This window comes from Tupaia chinensis, unplaced genomic scaffold, assembly GCF_000334495.1.
Source record: "Tupaia chinensis unplaced genomic scaffold, TupChi_1.0 Scaffold000143_1, whole genome shotgun sequence".
Classification (NCBI taxonomy): domain Eukaryota; kingdom Metazoa; phylum Chordata; class Mammalia; order Scandentia; family Tupaiidae; genus Tupaia; species Tupaia belangeri.
The window spans coordinates 565,185-582,977 of NW_006159613.1; the positions used below are offsets into that span (position 1 = coordinate 565,185).

At 39.0% G+C, this 17,793-nt stretch overlaps 1 protein-coding gene across 1 annotated transcript in view; it reads left to right on the forward strand.

Moving 5' to 3' along the window:
• The window catches only part of LOC102468682 (rho GTPase-activating protein 7), a 164,149-nt gene that overhangs the window by 128,961 nt on the left and 17,395 nt on the right, over positions 1-17,793 (forward strand). Inside the window, exon 4 of the mRNA XM_027770556.1 lies at positions 11,435-11,582. Coding sequence (XP_027626357.1) covers positions 11,435-11,582 — 148 coding nt within the window. The remainder of the gene's footprint in view (positions 1-11,434; positions 11,583-17,793) is intronic.

Genomic DNA, 17,793 nt, shown 5'->3' on the forward strand with positions numbered 1-17,793 from the left:
AAAAAAACCTCCAAAAAAAAAAAAAAAAAAAGAAAGAAATATCATATGGTTTTTATCTTTCTTTCCATTAATGTGATGTATTATATTTACGGTCTTGCATATATTGAACCACCCTCACATCCCTGGAATAAAGCCTACCTGGTCATGATAAACAATCTTTTTTATAGTTGTTGGATATGATTTGCAAGTATCTTGTTGAAAATTTTTGCATCTATATTCATCAAAGATATTAGTCTGTAGTTTTCCTTTTTTGTCCTGTCCTTATCTGTTTTGGGAATGAGGATGATGGAGGCTTCATAAAATTAATTTGGAATGTTTCCTTCCTTTTGGATCTTTAGAAATAACTAGAATAGAATAGGGGTTAACTCTTCCTTAAAAGTTTTGTAGAATTCAAAAGGGAAGCCACCAGGACCTGGGCTTTTCTTTGTCGGGAAGTTACTTATTACTGATTCAATCTCATGGCTTGTTAGGGGTCTATTCAGATTGTCTATGTCCTCTTGATTCAATCTTGGTAGATTATATGCATCCAGAAATTTGTTCACCTCCTCCATGTTCTCTTGTTTGTTGGCATATAGTTGCTCCTAATATCCTTGAATGATGTTTTGTATTTCTATGGTGTTTGTTGTAATGTTGGCTGATTCATTATGTATTTGATATATCTGGTTTCTTTCTCTGTTCTTCTTAATCTTTCTAGCTAATGGTGGGTCAATCTAGTTAGTCTTTTCTAAGAACTAGCTTTTGATTTCATTCATTTTCTGTATAGTTTGTTTACTTTCTATTTCATTTATTTATGCTCGAATCCTTATTATTTCTTTTCTCCTGGCATTATTTTTTTTGTAGTTGTTTTTCCAATTCCCTGAGGCATGCTGTCGGGTTGTCTATTTGCCACCTTTCCATCTTTCTCTAATGTGCACTAATTGCTATGAATTTCCCTCTTATTATTGCTTTTGTGGTGTCTCATAAGTTATGAAAACTTGTGTATTCATTATCATTTCTTTCCATACTTTTTTTTAAATTTCAGACTTAATTTCTTTGGTAGTAAAGAAGTCATTCAGAAGTAGGTTGCTTAGTTTCCATCTGTTTGTGCATTTTTAAGAGTTTTTCTTGAAATTAATATCAAGTTTAACTCCATCATAGTCAGAGAAGATGCTGGATATAGTTTCTATACCTTTGAACCTGTAAAGGCTTGATTTGTGCCCTATCATATGGTCAGTCTTTGAAAAGGTTCCATGTAGGGGTGAGAAAAACGTACATTTTGTTGTCTTAGGTTGAACATTCTATAGATGTCTGTTAATCCCATTTGATTTTTAAAGAATTATTTTTATCCATTGTAATTTTTTTATTTGTTTAAAGTTGACCAGAGAGAGAGAAGGAAAGTGAGAAAGCAAGCTGCCAGATTTAGGACTTGAACCACTGTCAGCCATGTGGGAGTCCAGTCGCCTTCATCACATTGCCTGCCACCCCCCCCACCCCATTTGATTTGTAGGTCCTGTATCTCTGCTTATTTTTTTTCTAGAAGATCTGTCTAAAGGAGAGAATGGAGTATTGAGATTCCCAACAATTACAGTGCTGCAACCTATCTCTCCTTTTAGCTCTAGCAGTCTTTCCTTCATGTATTTGGGTATCCCTGAGTTGGGGTATAGATATTCATAAGCATGATGTCTTCTTGATGGATTAGCCCATTTACTACTCTATCATGCCCTTCTTCTTAGTTTTTGTCCAAAATCCTATTTTGTCTAAAATCAGTATTGCAACTCCAGCCTTTTTTGATTTCTGTTTGAATGGAATACCTTTTTTCAGCCCTTCACTTTTGGTCTATGTATGTCTTTATCCATAAGGTGCATTTCTTATAGGCAACGGACAGAGGGTTTCTGGGTTTTTAAATCTATCAGCCAGTCTGTGTCTTTTGATTGGAGAATTTAATTCATTAACATTCAATGTTCCAGACATGTTCCTATCTTTAAGTGAGCTATTTTCTTGGTTGTTTTTTGTTCTCTTATATCCATCTGTCTGACTTAGTTTTCCTGATATAGCACTCCCTTCAGAACCTCTTGAAGAGCTGGTCTGGAATTCGTAAATTCTTTCAAGTTTTCTTTATCCAAGAATGTTTTGTCCTTTTTTTCCCATATGAAGGATAATCTTGCAAGGTATAGTATTCTTAGTTGAAATTGGTTTTCATTTAATACTTTGTATCTCCCTATTCTTTTCCTGCCTGCATTATTCCTGACAAGAGGTCCAATGGTAGCCTGATGGAATTACCTTTGTAAGTAACTTAACATTTCCCTCTTGCTAATTTTAATATCCTGTAATTGTCTATGGTTTTGACTAATCTGGCTATGATGTGCCTTGAAGAGGATCTTCTTGGGTGATTCTATTTGGGGTCCTTTGTATTTATTGGGTTTGGATAGTTGAATGCCTCTCTAGGTTTGGAAAGTTTTCTTCCAGGATTTCATGGAATAAATTACCAATGTTATTTTCTTCCTCTTCTGTTATTTTCTTCCTCTTCTAGGATGCCAATTATCAGAATGTTTGGGTGCTAATATGTCTCGTATATTATCTTCACTTTTCTAAGTTGTTTTCTGAGTCTTTTTGATAATTTTTTTCTAGATCAGAAGTTTTGTCTTCTACATTTGAGAGTTGATCTTCTGCATGATCTAATCTACTCTTAATATTTTTGAGAGAGGTCTTAATTTCCTGTATCACAGTCTTCATCTCTAACAATACCATTTGATTCTTTTTTATGGTGTCTATTTCTTCTTTCAAATCGTAAAAGGGATTCCTCATCTCCTGGAGCTTGTTGTCTCTCATACATCTTGTTTAGCTTGGTCACTACATATATTCTGAATTGTTATCCAGCATTCCCATGAGTTCCATTGTTTTGTCTGTGGGTGATGAGGAATTGATGTTTTCCCTTGGGAGAGAAACATTTTATTGGTTTCTCGGTTTTCTTGGGCCATTGTGATGATATCTAGTCATCTAGTGATCTATACATTCCTTCCTAAATTATTCAAAGTATCTCCAAGCATTCAAAGGTGTGCAGGAGTAGGCGATTTGGTGATCTCTTCTGTTCTGCCTCCCCATTCCTCACCCGCAGCTTGCACAGTTGTCACTACTCTTGGGTGACCCAAAGTCCTCCCTGTTTCTAGAAAACAGGTGCGCCTGAAACTGAGCACCTGAACTTCAACTCAGTAACAAACATGTTACAAAACACTGAAGCCCTAAGGGTCCAAAGGCAAGTGGGGGAGGGGATGAGCCATGAAGTCCCAGCCATTAAGCCCTCCAGCTGCAGGTGGCCTGCAGTCCAGCAAGGCCCCTTCCTGGAACGGGTGTCCAGATGGGGCAGGGAAGGGCACAAACTCGTCTCAAAGTCCCAAGAAACAAACCTGAGTGTCTGTCCAAAGGTGAGTGGGGGAGGGGATGAGCCACCATGTCCCAGCAGTTAAGCCCTCCAACCATGGGCAGTCTGCCATCCAGCAAGGCCTTCCCTGGAACAGGTGTCCCAATTCCTAGTATAAATTTTTAATTTCTCCTATTTTTAAATCTCTCCCTTTTTTTTTTTTTCCTATGTTCAACTTTCCTCAATTTCCATGCATTTAAAGGAACGACACAACCTATATTTCTGTATCTAACAACTCCGTGTTGTTTTCTCCACCTTGGAAAGCAAAATAGCTCTTACCTGCTAGCTGTGCTTCTTTGTTTAATAGTAATAGCAAAACAAAAGCAGGGGCTAACTTGGGTGATGATTTTAGAACTGGTCTACACCTATGTCTTCTGCCTCCATTTACACGGTGAACTGGATTCTGTGTTACACACCCATCTCCACGAGACACCACCATATTGCTTCCTCTGTGAAAGGAGACCTACTTCTAAGCTCTCGGTGCAATGTCTAGTGGGAAGAGGCAAACCAACACAGTGAGCTTCAGCACCTGCAGGTCTGGGTCTAAATGTGACTATCTAGGGACATATTAAAATTATTTAACTTCTCAAATACAAGTTCATGTTTAAAAAGTTGATATTGTTTCCTAATGAATGGCTTATTGCTAAGCCAGGAAGTGGCATAGTGGTTAAGGAGCTCGACTTCCATATGGTAGACAATAGTCGAGTCTTGGACCCGGTGGCTTGAAACTCACATTGGGCACATGTACATGCATGCCCAAAATCCTGAAAGGAGAACGGAGAAAAATGGGATTGCAGTGTGGCCTTCCCCTCTGGGGGGTGATTTCTCACTTTCTGTCTCTCCAGCAAGCACATGTGATCTATAATAAAACTCTCTTAAAAAAAAAAAAGACATAACTCATAGCTCTCAAAACTTCCTTTTTGTCTTTCTGTTTTTCTAGGTCATCCCTCGTTTTTTATTTCTGTGCCTTGGTATTTAAAGCTAATTTTAACATTCTCTCATCATCAGAACTCTTTCCACAGGCATTTTCCATTTCTTTCGATAATTGTGCTGTGGAATAAGAGGATTCAAATGGCATGATTATGAGCTTCATCATCTACCAACACTTCCCAGATTCAGAGAAGAAACTGTATATGCCCCACCTTATACCCAACTATGAGTTTATAATTTGGCGAAAACAATAAGACATACAATGAAACAGTAACCCCCACCTCAGCCTGAGAATATCTGTGAGAAAAACCAGACTGAATCCTATATGTGATCAAGAATGTGAGCAATAGTACAGTGTAGAGTCTTTAAGAATGACTTTAATGTGGAAAAATGTGCATATTAAAATAATAGAGAAAAGATTTAAAAGTGGTTGCCTACGTAGAGCCTTACGAGCTGGTTATACCTTGCCACGGCTCAGGATCTGGTTTTCTCCTTTATATCTAACATCTTGATTTCTGGGCTGTCCCCACTGTGTGGTGATTAAGGGAAGCCAGATCCCACATGGACAGTCAGTTCTAGCAACTTGGAAAAAAAAAAAATGGGTGTGAGTGCATGCATATGGAGAAACGGAGAAGAAGGGACTGTGGTCTGACCATTCCCAATGGTGGAATATTTCTTACCTCTCCCTGTCTCTTTCTCTCTCTCCATCTCTTTCTAATGAGTACATATGCTCTCTGTCACATTAAAAGCAAACCAACAGAAGTGTATGATTGACTTGGGAACCAGCAGTTAGCGTAATGGCTATGTCGCTGGACTCCCACGTAGTCGACTGCGGTTCGCGTCCCGGACCCGGTGGCTTCAAACTCACGCCGGGCGCGTGTGCGTGCGTGCCCAAGATCCCGAGAGGAGAATGGAGGAGAAGGGATTGTGGCGTGACCATCCCCTCTGGGGGGTGATTTCTCGCTTTCTGTCTCTATGTCTCTCTCTGTCTGTCTGGCGAGCGCACGCCCCCTACAGTGAAAATCTCTCCAAAAAAAAAAAAAAAGTGTATGATTGACTTTGTCCAGACACCCACTGCATGTCCGTCTCAGGACTGGCTAATGATAGTCACATACGGTGTGCAGGGGTGGGACGGAAAAGACAGTAGTATGGAGAGAACATTAAAGTTTACATACGTTATGTCATTTACACGTTCAACAATCCTAAATAAGAAACTTGAGCTTTAGAGTCAGGACAGTCATGATGTATTTCTCCATCTTTCTATGCAGAAATGCATCATGACTTTCCCAACTTCCCAATACCTGCAGTCACACAGATGGAAGAGCAGTGAGTTTTCCAAAAGTCACGTGGCTAGTGAAGTATACCGCCACATCAGACGCGGAAGCCGATGCTCATTCTGCTTATATACTAAACCCTCCAGAGATGCAAAGTCTTCATTTATAATGGCATAAGTATCATTTCCAGAACCAGAATTCTCATGTTTGATGGTATTCTCCTCCCAATAACAAGGTATTTTGAAGTTTTAATTACTAATTGTTTTTATTCCACATACATTCAAAAGGATATTGATAATCTGTTGGAATATTTCTTTCACACTTTTGAGTAATTTAAGAAACAGGGCCAGCCCGTGGCATGTTGGTCAAGGCAACTAGACCAAGCAAATATGACCAGCTGTGCCATTCAAGTCCCACACAGAGCAACTTAAGAAATGCACCAGGCACATGTGCACTCATGCCCAAAATTCCAAAAGGAGGGAAAGATGGAAGAGAAGGTATTTTGGTGTGGCCATTTCCTATGGGGAGTGCCTTCTTTCTCTCTCTTTCTCTCTCTCTCTCTCTCTCTCTCTCTCTCTCTCTCTCTGTTTCTCTCTCCCCAGTGAATGCACACTTCTTTTGGCAAATTAAAAAAAAAGAAAGAAACAGAAACAGAGAGAAAGAAAGAAAGGGGAAAAAAGAAAAGAGAAAGAGAAAGAAAGGAAAAAGAGAAAGGAAAGAGAAAGAAAGAAAAAAGAAGAAAGAAAGGAAAAAGAGAAAGATAAAGAAATAAAAAGAAGAAAAAAAGGAAGGAAAGAAAGAAGGAAGTAAAAGAAAGAAAAAAGAAAGAAGAGAGAAAGAGAAAGAAAGAGAAAGAAAAAGAATAAGTAACATGTGGGCCAGAACCACATCACTACTTTAGCTGGACCTCCAACACTGTTCTACAGTATTTTTGGATTTCCCTGAATTTTCTCCTGCATTCCAAGGCAGTTATTCAAAATTCTTACTATTCTCCCAAATACCTATACCCAGTCCTCACACTCATCTCTTAGCAAACACCGTTGCTTTCATCTTCAGATAGAACACGGAGGTACTAGACAGACCTCCCAGCATATCTGCAAGCAGATTGGATTGTGTTCTTTGTCCTGTCCTCCTATGTCAACAAAGCTCTGCTTCTGTCGTCCAATGGTGACTCTACTGTCTAGGTCCTCATCCTCTTTCCTCTCACCTCCTGGCTTTGCTTCACCATTAATCCATCCTCTCTCATAAACTGAAACTCCACTACTCCATTCCCATTCATTCTTAGGGCTTTCTTTCTCTAGTACATTCAAAGAAACGTCAAAAAGTTGGGAACCAGCAGTTAGCGTAATGGCTATGTCACTGGACTCCCACGTAGTTGACTGCAGTTCACGCCCCGGACCTGGTGGCTTAAAATTCACGCCGGATGCGTGTGCGTGCATGCCCAAGATCCCGAGAGGAGAATGGAGGAGAAGGGATTGCGGAGTGACCATCCCCCCTGGGGGATGATTTCTTGCTTTCTGTCTCTATGTCTCTCTCTGTCTGGCGAGAGCGCACGCGCCCTATAGTGAAAATCTCTCCAAAAAAAAAAAAAAAAGAAACTTCAAAAAGTTTATAGAAAAATGAAATTAAAATACAAACTTATCTTGGTGAAAATTTCTTTTGAAATCTACGCAAAACTTCTTATGTAATATATATATTCCATTAACTTTTTGAAGACTCCCTTTTATACGTGCTATATTTTCTCTGCTGTGTACAGATTAGAACTTTCCTATGTTAGTGAATAGGAAGAACAGAGGTAGGTGGGTAAGAGAAGTCATTGTGCTTTTCAATTGCAGACAGAAATAAAAATAAGGACCCTCAAGTGTCACAGAGGTTAAGGCAGCTGGGTCCCACATGGCCAACTGCACATTTTGAATGTTGGGAATCATGCTGGCGGGCCAGCATGCGGCATAGTGATTAAGTTGTTGAAATTCATGCCAGGTGTAAGTATATGGGTACCCAAGATCTCAAAAGGAGAGTGGAGGAGAAGGGAGTGCAACATGGCCATACCCTCTGGGAGGTGATTTCTCACTTTCTTTCTCTCTCTCTCCAGCCAGCACACGTGCCCTGTAGCAAAATTTCTCTTAAAAATTTAAGAAATCACACTGAGCACTTGTGTATATGTGCCCAAAATCTTGAAAGAAGAACGGAAGAGAAGGGATTATGATATGACCATCCTTGGGGGTTGGGGAGAAGTGATTTTTCACTTTCCTTCTCTTCTTATCTCTTTCTTTGTCTCTCTCGAGCAAATGCATGTGCCCTATAGCAAACTACCGAAAAATAAAAATAAGATAAAATAAATTAATTAAAATAAAAACCTTCCCTTGATCTTCTTGATCTTCATGAGCCTAACTGTAGTGTCTTCTTCACCCCATATTTTTTTCTTGATTTAATTCCTGGCTACTGCCCATCACTTCTCCACCAGCTGTCTCCCACCTGACAAGTCCAGGAGAAGCTCCTTAGTCTTTAGCCAACAGCTAGTTTTTTTATACTACATTTGCGCCTCTTCACACAGTTGCTTCGTAAATCTTGCATCCAGATCCAACATGCAGTTCTCCCTGCTCTCTGACTTCTAATATTCTCCCTGGGAATTAATTACCTTGCTTTCATCCTCCCCTTCGTAGTGAGGGTCACCAAGGAGACCTTTTTTGTGATTCCCAGATCTGTATATATAGCTAATGGACCGCTAGATACCCACTCCTCTGTGCCACAGTTGAGTTGTGTGTGCCTCTCTGCTTTAACACAGACCACACTGGGTTTCCTACCATGATAACTCCTCTGAGATCTTCATATTCCGGTTGGCTGGCATAGCTGGCGGCATGACATAAAGTGACCAGCAGGGCCCGTAGGAAGATGGTGTGTAGGATGAATTACATAAAACAAGGGTGGGTCACAGGAGAGTTTTAGGTGGCAACCATAATCATAATTCAGGGTTAATCCACCACTTAACTTGGTATGGTGCAGTAAAACGGTAAGGGAGGAGATGGATGTGAGAAATCTTGCAAGAGCTTATGTCACTTTTAACAGTACAAAGAGGAAAGAAGAGGAAACAGTAAAGATTTGTACTGAACTACACACATCCATGGGCTTACTTACATCACTTCAGTTGTGTTTTAGGTCTCTGGCAGAACATCATGGTGGCTATGTTAAGAGATTGGACTCTGGGGTCAAAGAGATCTGAGTTTTAATGCCGATGTTGGTCAAGTGACTTGCCTTAAGCCATGGCTTCATCATCTCTCAAGGAATAATAATACCTTCTACACAGGGTTGGTGACACTGAAGAAAATAAAGGCCACATAGTGTTGCCTGTGAAATAGATTTCCTCAAAATTTATTATTTTAGGGGACCAGCAGTTAGCGTAATGGCTATGTCGCTGGACTCCCACGTAGTCGACCGCAGTTCAAGTCCCGGACCCGGTGGCTTAAACTCACGCCGGGCGCGTGTGCGTGTGTGCCCAAGATCCCGAGAGGAGAATGGAGGAGAAGGGATTGCGACGTGGCCATCCCCCCTGGGGGGTGATTTCCTGCTTTCTATCTCTCTGTCTCTCTCTGTCTGTCTGGCGAGCGCACGCGCCCTATAGCAAAAAAACCTCTCCAAAAAAAAAAAAATTTATTATTTTATGTCAGAACCATGACATGGCTAGAGAGATACGAGATTACCCTGTTACTTGCATGTAGCCAATCGAATCATAAATAGGAAGGCGGAATTAATGCAAAGACTTCTCATAAACATAAAGGTCAAATATAAATAGCTCATAAATACTTATGACTATGCATTTGGTGTTTATAAATTACCTGCTGTTTACCACTCCCATTTGAAATCAATTTGAAATTTTAATGTGTCATGTTTTTCTTTAGGTAAAATGTTGTTTGTATTTTCCATGCAAAAAAAAAGAATAGATGGCCCAAGTCTGAAATAACTTCGGGCATGAGAAGTTTTACTAGAGTTAAGTATATGCACACACACACACACACACACACACACACACACACACACATTTAAAGAATGTTGTGTTACTCTTCATATTCATTACCATTGTTATGATTTTTATACCCTTAAAAGCAGATAAAAATAAATTTCAATGCTATTGATGATTTTTAACTTTAAAACAGAAACTATAAAACTAAATTATATTATGAGGACTTAAAAAGGAGAAATAGTAATATTTCTGAGCCTAGTTGTTCTTTCATAATGTAGCAGGCACTACCGCAGCATTGGACAGGACAGGCGAAGTCCCTGATTCTGTGATGCAGAGATTCTAGCAGAGGGAGAAAGGCGAGGATTACAAAGAGAAACAGATGAATAGGTGGGCAGCAAGCAGGTCGATGGCTCGTTTGTGGGTATAAATGAGTTATGGTAAATGAATGAGGTGATAAGACTACAAAGTCTAAATTGATACACTGTGGAGGTTAAAGGGAGGAAAGTACTCTGGCTTGAAAGGCCAGCGAATATTTCTCTGAGGGGGAAAGGCTCAAGCTGAGACCTGAGTGACAAGAAGGGGTCGGCAAAGGGAAATTCTGCAGCAAGAGAGAGACCAGGCGTGTTCTCCACTGCAGAAGACAGCCTGGTGTGTCAGAGCTGACGAATGGCCAGGGTGACTGCAGCAAATTAGTAAACAAGAGAGTGGCAAAGCAGAAGGCATGGGGCAGATACTGGACCTTCTAGACCCTGGTAAAGCTGGAATGTGTAAGAGAAGACACAGGAACACTTAACTCCTCGTTTCCTCAGGTTATATGTGCGAGGGAAGATGTGCCTACACTTGCTTCCTCTGCAGCCTCTGCACTCCTGATCGTCCGGGCAATCCAGGCAACTGTAACTCAGAGCACTTGATAAATGCACGACCTCTGCACAGGTTGCTGGGCAGTTACACCCACTCGGTAGACATATCTTGACCTCGTACGATGTCGTAGCTGCTAACATGATGGTACTAGTAATCACAACGTTTGTGGTTGCGGTTAACATTTCATGACAACTATTAAACGCCAGTTACACGTACTCGGCGTACATTTAGCTTAAAGCTCTTGAAACTGTATGAGTGTATACTGTTATTATGCCTGTTTTCAGATAAGGGAGTTGAGTCCACACGGTAAAGCATAATTCCTGTTTTTAGATAACGTACAATTCATTAGATGCTTGAGCTAAATGAGTCCAGAGCACTGTAACAGGTGTCACCACAGGGAGCTAATGAGAGCATAGGAGAGGGTGGGGGGGGAATGAGAACGATCTTCTCATTTTGTACCCACAAGGGCCCTGTGAGGAAGTCTGGGAAACACCTTGTCAAAGCCTGCAGGGCACATCAAGGCCACCCAAGAGGAAGGTGTGCTTTACCCTCTATTTTCTTTAAGAATTATTTTTATTTAACATTCATTTATTTACTTACTTATTTACTTTAATTTGTCCAGAGAGAGAGAGAGAGCAAGCTGCCAGGTCGGGGACTCTAACTGGAGTCGGCCATGTGGGAGTCCAGTGCCCTTAACCACCACGTCACCTGCCAGCCCCTTTCCCTCTAATTCTTCCTGCAGTGCCCTATCTAGGCTCCACTATGGGCCCTTCCAGTTCACTCTAAGCTGCTAATTTAGCAAACTAGTATGCCACCGCTTCCTCAAGTCTTACAGTGCAGTCGTTACTGGAAAACAGTGTGTGGCTGAGGGCCAGAGTCCATGCTGGGTGTCAGTAGCTCTTGGTAAGCCTGTGTGTTTCGGGAAAAGGGGGAGTGAAAGGTGCTGGGGGCAGGGAGCAGGATATGTACAGATTATTCACACGTCCCTCTTACCAATGCATTTGTTTTCAATAGGACCTGGAATCAGGATCTGAAAGCGGACCAGATGCCATTTCAGTAAATCAGAAAAAAGCAAGTGTGTCTTCTAACACCGCATCCACTGACCTGTCACCTTCCATCCCTGGAGCCAGCTCTGGAACAAAGCCCAAGGCTGCGGTAAGTAGTAAGTGCTAAGTCCATTGAACATAAAAGTATTGCTGGTGGCCAGGTAAGAGTCATTGTTTCATCCATTTAACATGGAAGAAATCATCTTGGAGTCTTAGCTATAAAGACTTGATGGTATTTCATTAAGTCCAGAGATACATTTGTTGGTTGGTTGTTTTATAAACAGCAACAAGAATACTTCACTGAAACAGGTCATGAATCCTGACTAATACCAAATATAGTATTAAAGTTTGTCACTGAATACTCAGAGTTTTAAAGACCAAAGAATGCGAAATCTGGTAAAGCCTTTTCCTACGTTATTATGCTGATCACATCACTTACCAACTGGAAAACTGTCTAAGTTTTGATTATAAATAAATAGAAGAGAGAGGAGGAACAGAAAGAAAAAAGGATAGATACATAGATAAATGATAAGAGAATGGTAAAGATAGATGATAAATAGATAAAGAGATGGGAACAGGGATACATAAATCACCAACAGTATCTATTTTTCATATTAAATTACGAATAGTACTTAGTGAAATGTCTGGCACATAGTAGTACTGATGAAATGTAAGCTGTCATTATTTATGATGATGTTCTATAGACTTTACAACGCTATCAAAACAAATTAAAAGCATTACCACCTGGAATAATACAGTATGGTAAATTGTGAATAAAGATATTTTCCTTTAAGTGAAAAGTTTAATGGCAACAGGAAAATAGTATTTGACTCTAAAAGGGAATATTTATGGGGGAAGTAATTACTACTTCAAATATCTGAAGCCCCAGTTGTTCCAAAATAACCTTTCCTAGTTTAGTGAAAATCATAGCGTTGTATTATTTTTTTTAATGCCCATGTTAGCTTAACACAGAGAAACAAGTTTGGATTACTTTTTGACTACCTTTGCAATAAAAGGAAGGTCTATAATAGTACTCAGAAGAGAAGACTGAATTTAAAGCATGAGAGATTTGCTGCAATTGCAAGAAGAATGAAAATGTGTCACTTACTCAGCAGAAAAGCAAAGCCCTCATAGTTCCATATTTTACATCTGTTAATATAAATTAAATTTTCTATTTATGTCTCAATGAGAACTTATTGAATATCTACTACAAGTCATGAACTATGCGAGATGAAAAGAATTTGGAGAAGAAAACCTATTCTGTCTTTAAAAGCTTATATTCTGCCTCGTAAATAGCGAAATGCAATGAAATACTGTCTGAACTACGGTAGTACTGTGTGTATCAGGAATAGGGGGAATGAAACAAGGTATTGACCAACGCGCCTTTGAGGGACGCTGAAAAAATACTATCAGCAGTAATGTGTGGAGATGAAATGGCACTGATGAAATGGTGCTCTTCTTTTCCATTATGTGTAAAAAAGGCTGAAATGCAAAATTAAGACGTAAAACCTGGAGTTTCCATTTTACCACATCCTGATTAAGAAAAAAATATTTTTAAAAACAGTTCGATAGTTCTAATTGAATGTTTTGAGAATCCTTGGAGCATTGATGTTTTTAACATTGGGTACAGGCGTGGGGATCTTTTTAAAAATATTTATGCCTTAATTCTCTATTTTCCCCCCAAGCAGTAACCATTGTTAAAATTCACATTATTTTCTTTAAGTTTTCACATTCATAGTATAAACATCGTATTATAAGTATTATTCAACATCTTTTACATTTTTTATCTTAATTTTAATCAATACATGATAGTTGTACCTATTTATGGGGTGCAGTGGTTTTTAAATACATAAATACACTAATGACCAGATCAGGACAAAAAACATATCCACCATCTCGAACACAAATCATTATTGTGCTGAGAACATTCAAAATTCTCTCTCCTAGATATCTGGAAATATATACTGAATGTCGCCACCCATGGTTACTCTACTGTGCTTTACTGCTCTAGGCCTCTTTCCTGTTTACGTGCCCTTGAGTCTGTAACCAGATTCTCTCTATAATTGCCTCACTCTCCTCCCCTTTCAGCTTCTGATATTCGCCATTTGTTTCACCCTTCCCTTTTACATGACCAAATGTTTAGCTTTTACTAATGAGTGGAAAGATGCGACATTTGTCTTTCAGGGCCTGACTTATTTCCATTAGCATTGTTTTAACCAGCTTCCTCTATGTTGTTGCAAATGACTGGATTTCATTCTTTTTATAGTTTAATAATATTGTATTATGTTTCTATATCAAATTTTCTTTATTCATCCAGGAGTCATTGGACATTAGATTGATTCCATATTCCATATTGTGAATAGTGCTACAATAAACTTGGGAGTACAGATATCTCTTTGATACATTGATTCCCTTTCCTTTGAAGATATATATATATATCACAACATTGCAATGGGATTACTTGGACCATAAAATAATTCCAATTTTAATTTTTGGAGGACTCACCATACTGCTCTCCATAATGGCTATGCGAATTTACATTCCTATGAACAATGCATACTAGTCCCCTTTTCTCCACAACCTCCTCTGCATTTGTTAGTCTGGGTTCTTCTATAGTTGCTACTCTAAATAGGGTAGGTAATAAATCACTGATGTTTTAATTTACATTTCCTTGATAGTGTTGAGAATTTTTTCATGTCCTTACTGAGCATTTGTATGTCTTCTTTTGAGAACTATTTTTTCAGATCAACTGTGCATTTTTCAACTGGACTTCTTTTTCTGATGAGCTATTTTAATTTTTTCTATATTGTGGCATTTAATCTATTATTAGTCAAATACTTCACAAATATTTTCCCCATTCTGTAGATTGTCTCTTTATTTTGTTGATTGTTTCCTTTGTTGTGTAAAAGCTATTTATGCAGTCCCATTGCTAATACCCTTTATAGCAGTTCTTTTCATCTACTTATTTGTTCTATATTCATCTTTTACTTTAGAATAATTACCTATAGTATCCCCTTTCTGCCTCTTGGGATATGCATATTTTTTTTGGAGAGGTTTTTGCTATAGGGCACGTGCATTCGCCAGACAGACAGAGAGAGACAGAGAGACAGAAAGCAAGAAATCACCCCCAAGGGGGGATGACCACGCTGCAATCCCTTCTCCTCCATTCTCCTCTCCGGATCTTGGGCACACACGCACACGCGCCCAGCGTGAGTCTAAGCTGCCAGGTCCAGGACTTGAACTGCAGTCGACTACACGGGAGTCCAGCAACATAGCCATTACGCTACCTGCTGGTCCCGGGATATGCATATTTCATATGTCCACATATGAGTGTGGGGACACCTCATAACTTGTAACAATGTATAAAACTAACTGTACAGTCCCTTAGTCTTTCTTCAGTACTCTCATATTTACAAATGTGGTCAACAGAATTGCACTGAGATATACTTTTATTTATTTATGTAGGTAACTGTTTTCAGCAAAGTTTTCCAATGAATAACATAAACCCGTCTCTTGTTTTTCTATTTTTGCTTTGTTTTCATATTGTGTTTTGTTTTTGTTTTGTTTCAAGGTTTTTGCCATAGGGTGCATGCACTTGCTGGAGAGACAGAGAAAGACAGTGAGAGAGAAATTGAAAAATCATTGTATGGGGCGATGACCACACTGCAATTTCTTCTTCTCTATTTTCCTGCTGTAATTTTGGACACACGTGCATATGTGCCTCGTGTGATTTTTCAAACTGCCAGATCCCAGACTCAAACTACATTTAGCTATGTAGGAGTCCAGTGCATTAGCCAGTATGCCATCTGCTGATCCAAACCCATCAGTTATTCCTAGACTTTAATTTATTAGATTATTTCATGATAGATTCTTTGTTCAGTTTTTTTTTGTTTTTGTTTTTGTAATTTACCATACCAGTAGATCAAGACCAATTCAACCTACAGTCACAACTAAGAAATACTTACATTGGGGCCAGCAGGTGGCAGAGTGGTTGAGGTGCTGGACTCTCATATGGCCAACCACAGTTTGGATCATGGGCCTGGTGGCTTGCTTTCTCACACTCTCTCTCTCCTCTGGTGAGCCCATGTGCCCTATAGCAAACTTAAAAATAAATAAATAAATCATTGAAAGAAGAAATACTTAAATTATTGAACAGAAAAATATATTTTATGTACCCCAAATCAACTATTCATTGAAAATTTAACTTTGAAGAAAATTGGACGTGAGTAATACTTAGCTGTTCAAGTGTGCCTTGTTATCTGAGAGCATGATTACAGCTTCATACTCATGCCACAACTCATTAATCAGTGAGCAACAAGAATCATTAGGCAGTTGCCTTGGCCTTCAACCACACTATTCCACTGTAAGATAATTCAAAACTACAGGACAATTCTGAGTCAGACTGCAGGTTAGAGATAGACAACTGCACATGCAATATTGTCCAGCTGTTGAACTGTTCAGTAAAACTTTATAGCAGACCATGCAAAGTAGCAAGTAAAGGAAAAAAATACACCAACAAAGAAACTGACTTTCAGGAAAGTTCTTAACAAGAATGGCAGTAATTAGACTAGCTTGCAAAATACATTTTCATTTAGGGGAGGGTCATTTTATTTTGTGTGCATGCATTTCATGTATTGTTGTTATTGCTAGTCTTTTAGGTATTCCTTTCTTACTACAGTTTGAAAATAATGTTTGGACCATGGATCAATATCATGGTTGAAATTCTACAATAAAGAATTTTATCTGTTTTATGGGCGATTAAACTGATATTTTTCTCAATAGTTTAAATTTTAGAGAAGAAATCATATGTAATGAAAATCTGGATACTTTGTGAAAAGTAGAAACAACCTAGTATCCTACAAAGCTATTCTTTTCACTGTAGACTAAAATTTCTATTTTAATATTAAGTAGAAATATGAAATTCTAAGCTTGCCTGCTTAACATATCCACCATTAACAACCTAATCTTCTGCACTATAATATCATGTTTTCATAGAATGCTTACTTTCATTTCAGAATTATTTGAGGTTACATTTGATCTGCTGCTGTGAAATCTATTTAGAATGGTGACTAACCACCACAGATATTCGGCTTTCCTTTGTATGTAAAGTCTCTGGGTTTCTAAGTGCTTATTTTTCAATAATACGTCTTCTTTTATATGTATTATTAGAATGGGACCAGTGAGTAATCTTCAGATTTTTCATTAATTCTACATATGCAGCATGCTGAAAATGGAGCATTAAAAGAGATTTTTGAGATGTATTTTACACGAAAGTGAACAAGATGTAGGTAGGTTATCCATTGCCAATGAACACATTATAAGCTCCATGTTCCAAACCTCATCAATTTCTCTCCTAAATTCTGTTTAATTCCTTTGAAGCAATCTCATGATGTTTCATGCCCAGCTCTTTTGCTGACAACCTGTGAGCAGTTACATCATTTTATATAAAGTTCTTTGACTCACTACAGAGCAATATAGTGCTATCACTCTGTCTTCAGTGCCTTGAGCTGTGTTTTTTTTATCAATTAGAGTTGTTATATGTAATATTTTTAAGCCAAACACTAACACCTCAGAAGACTTTTTGTGCCCATTTTTCCTAAAGATACTTGAAATGTATATGTTCATTAAGTCAGCACTCATCATAAATTTATGAAAAAAAGAGACCAAGCCCCAAATAGTAAGGAAAACAAAGGATTAGGTTGTCTGGAAAGTCATGGCATATTTTCCTGTTTCCCTGTGCAAAAATATGTCATGACTTTCCAGACAGCACAATATTTTGTTTGTAAAATACGTAACTGGAGGAACTAGGAGAGTCTACATTCCACCATGTAGAATAACTGAAAGTAACATCAGAAACATACACGTATGGCTGTATTTTAGTCCAACTTTCAGCAGCGACCCCCAATAACCTCTCTTTGTTGTCTTATTATACAGAGAATGCCAAGAACTATGATGAAACTTTAAATTGTTGTGCAAGTTGGGACTACACTGGGCAGAGCAGCTTTGAGGGCATCCTAAAGAACCTAAGGGAGTTTTGGAATGTATTGGCATTCATCTCGGAATGGGAGTTCAAGATCCCCCTTTTATTGAAGGCATCCAAAGCAGCCTAAATTGGCCCGGCAGTGGTGCAGTGGTGGCACAATGCTCCACGACGTTAAAGCCACGTGAGAAGGTCCACTTTGTGTCCAAAGGTCTGACAGGCGTGCATGTGTACGAATGCTCGGTGTGCACACCATTTATACACGTGCATGCCTATGGTTCCGGCTGGCTGAGGATGGGGCAGGACTGTGTCTTGAAGACCCTGTTGGAAATGCCTCTCACTCTGTC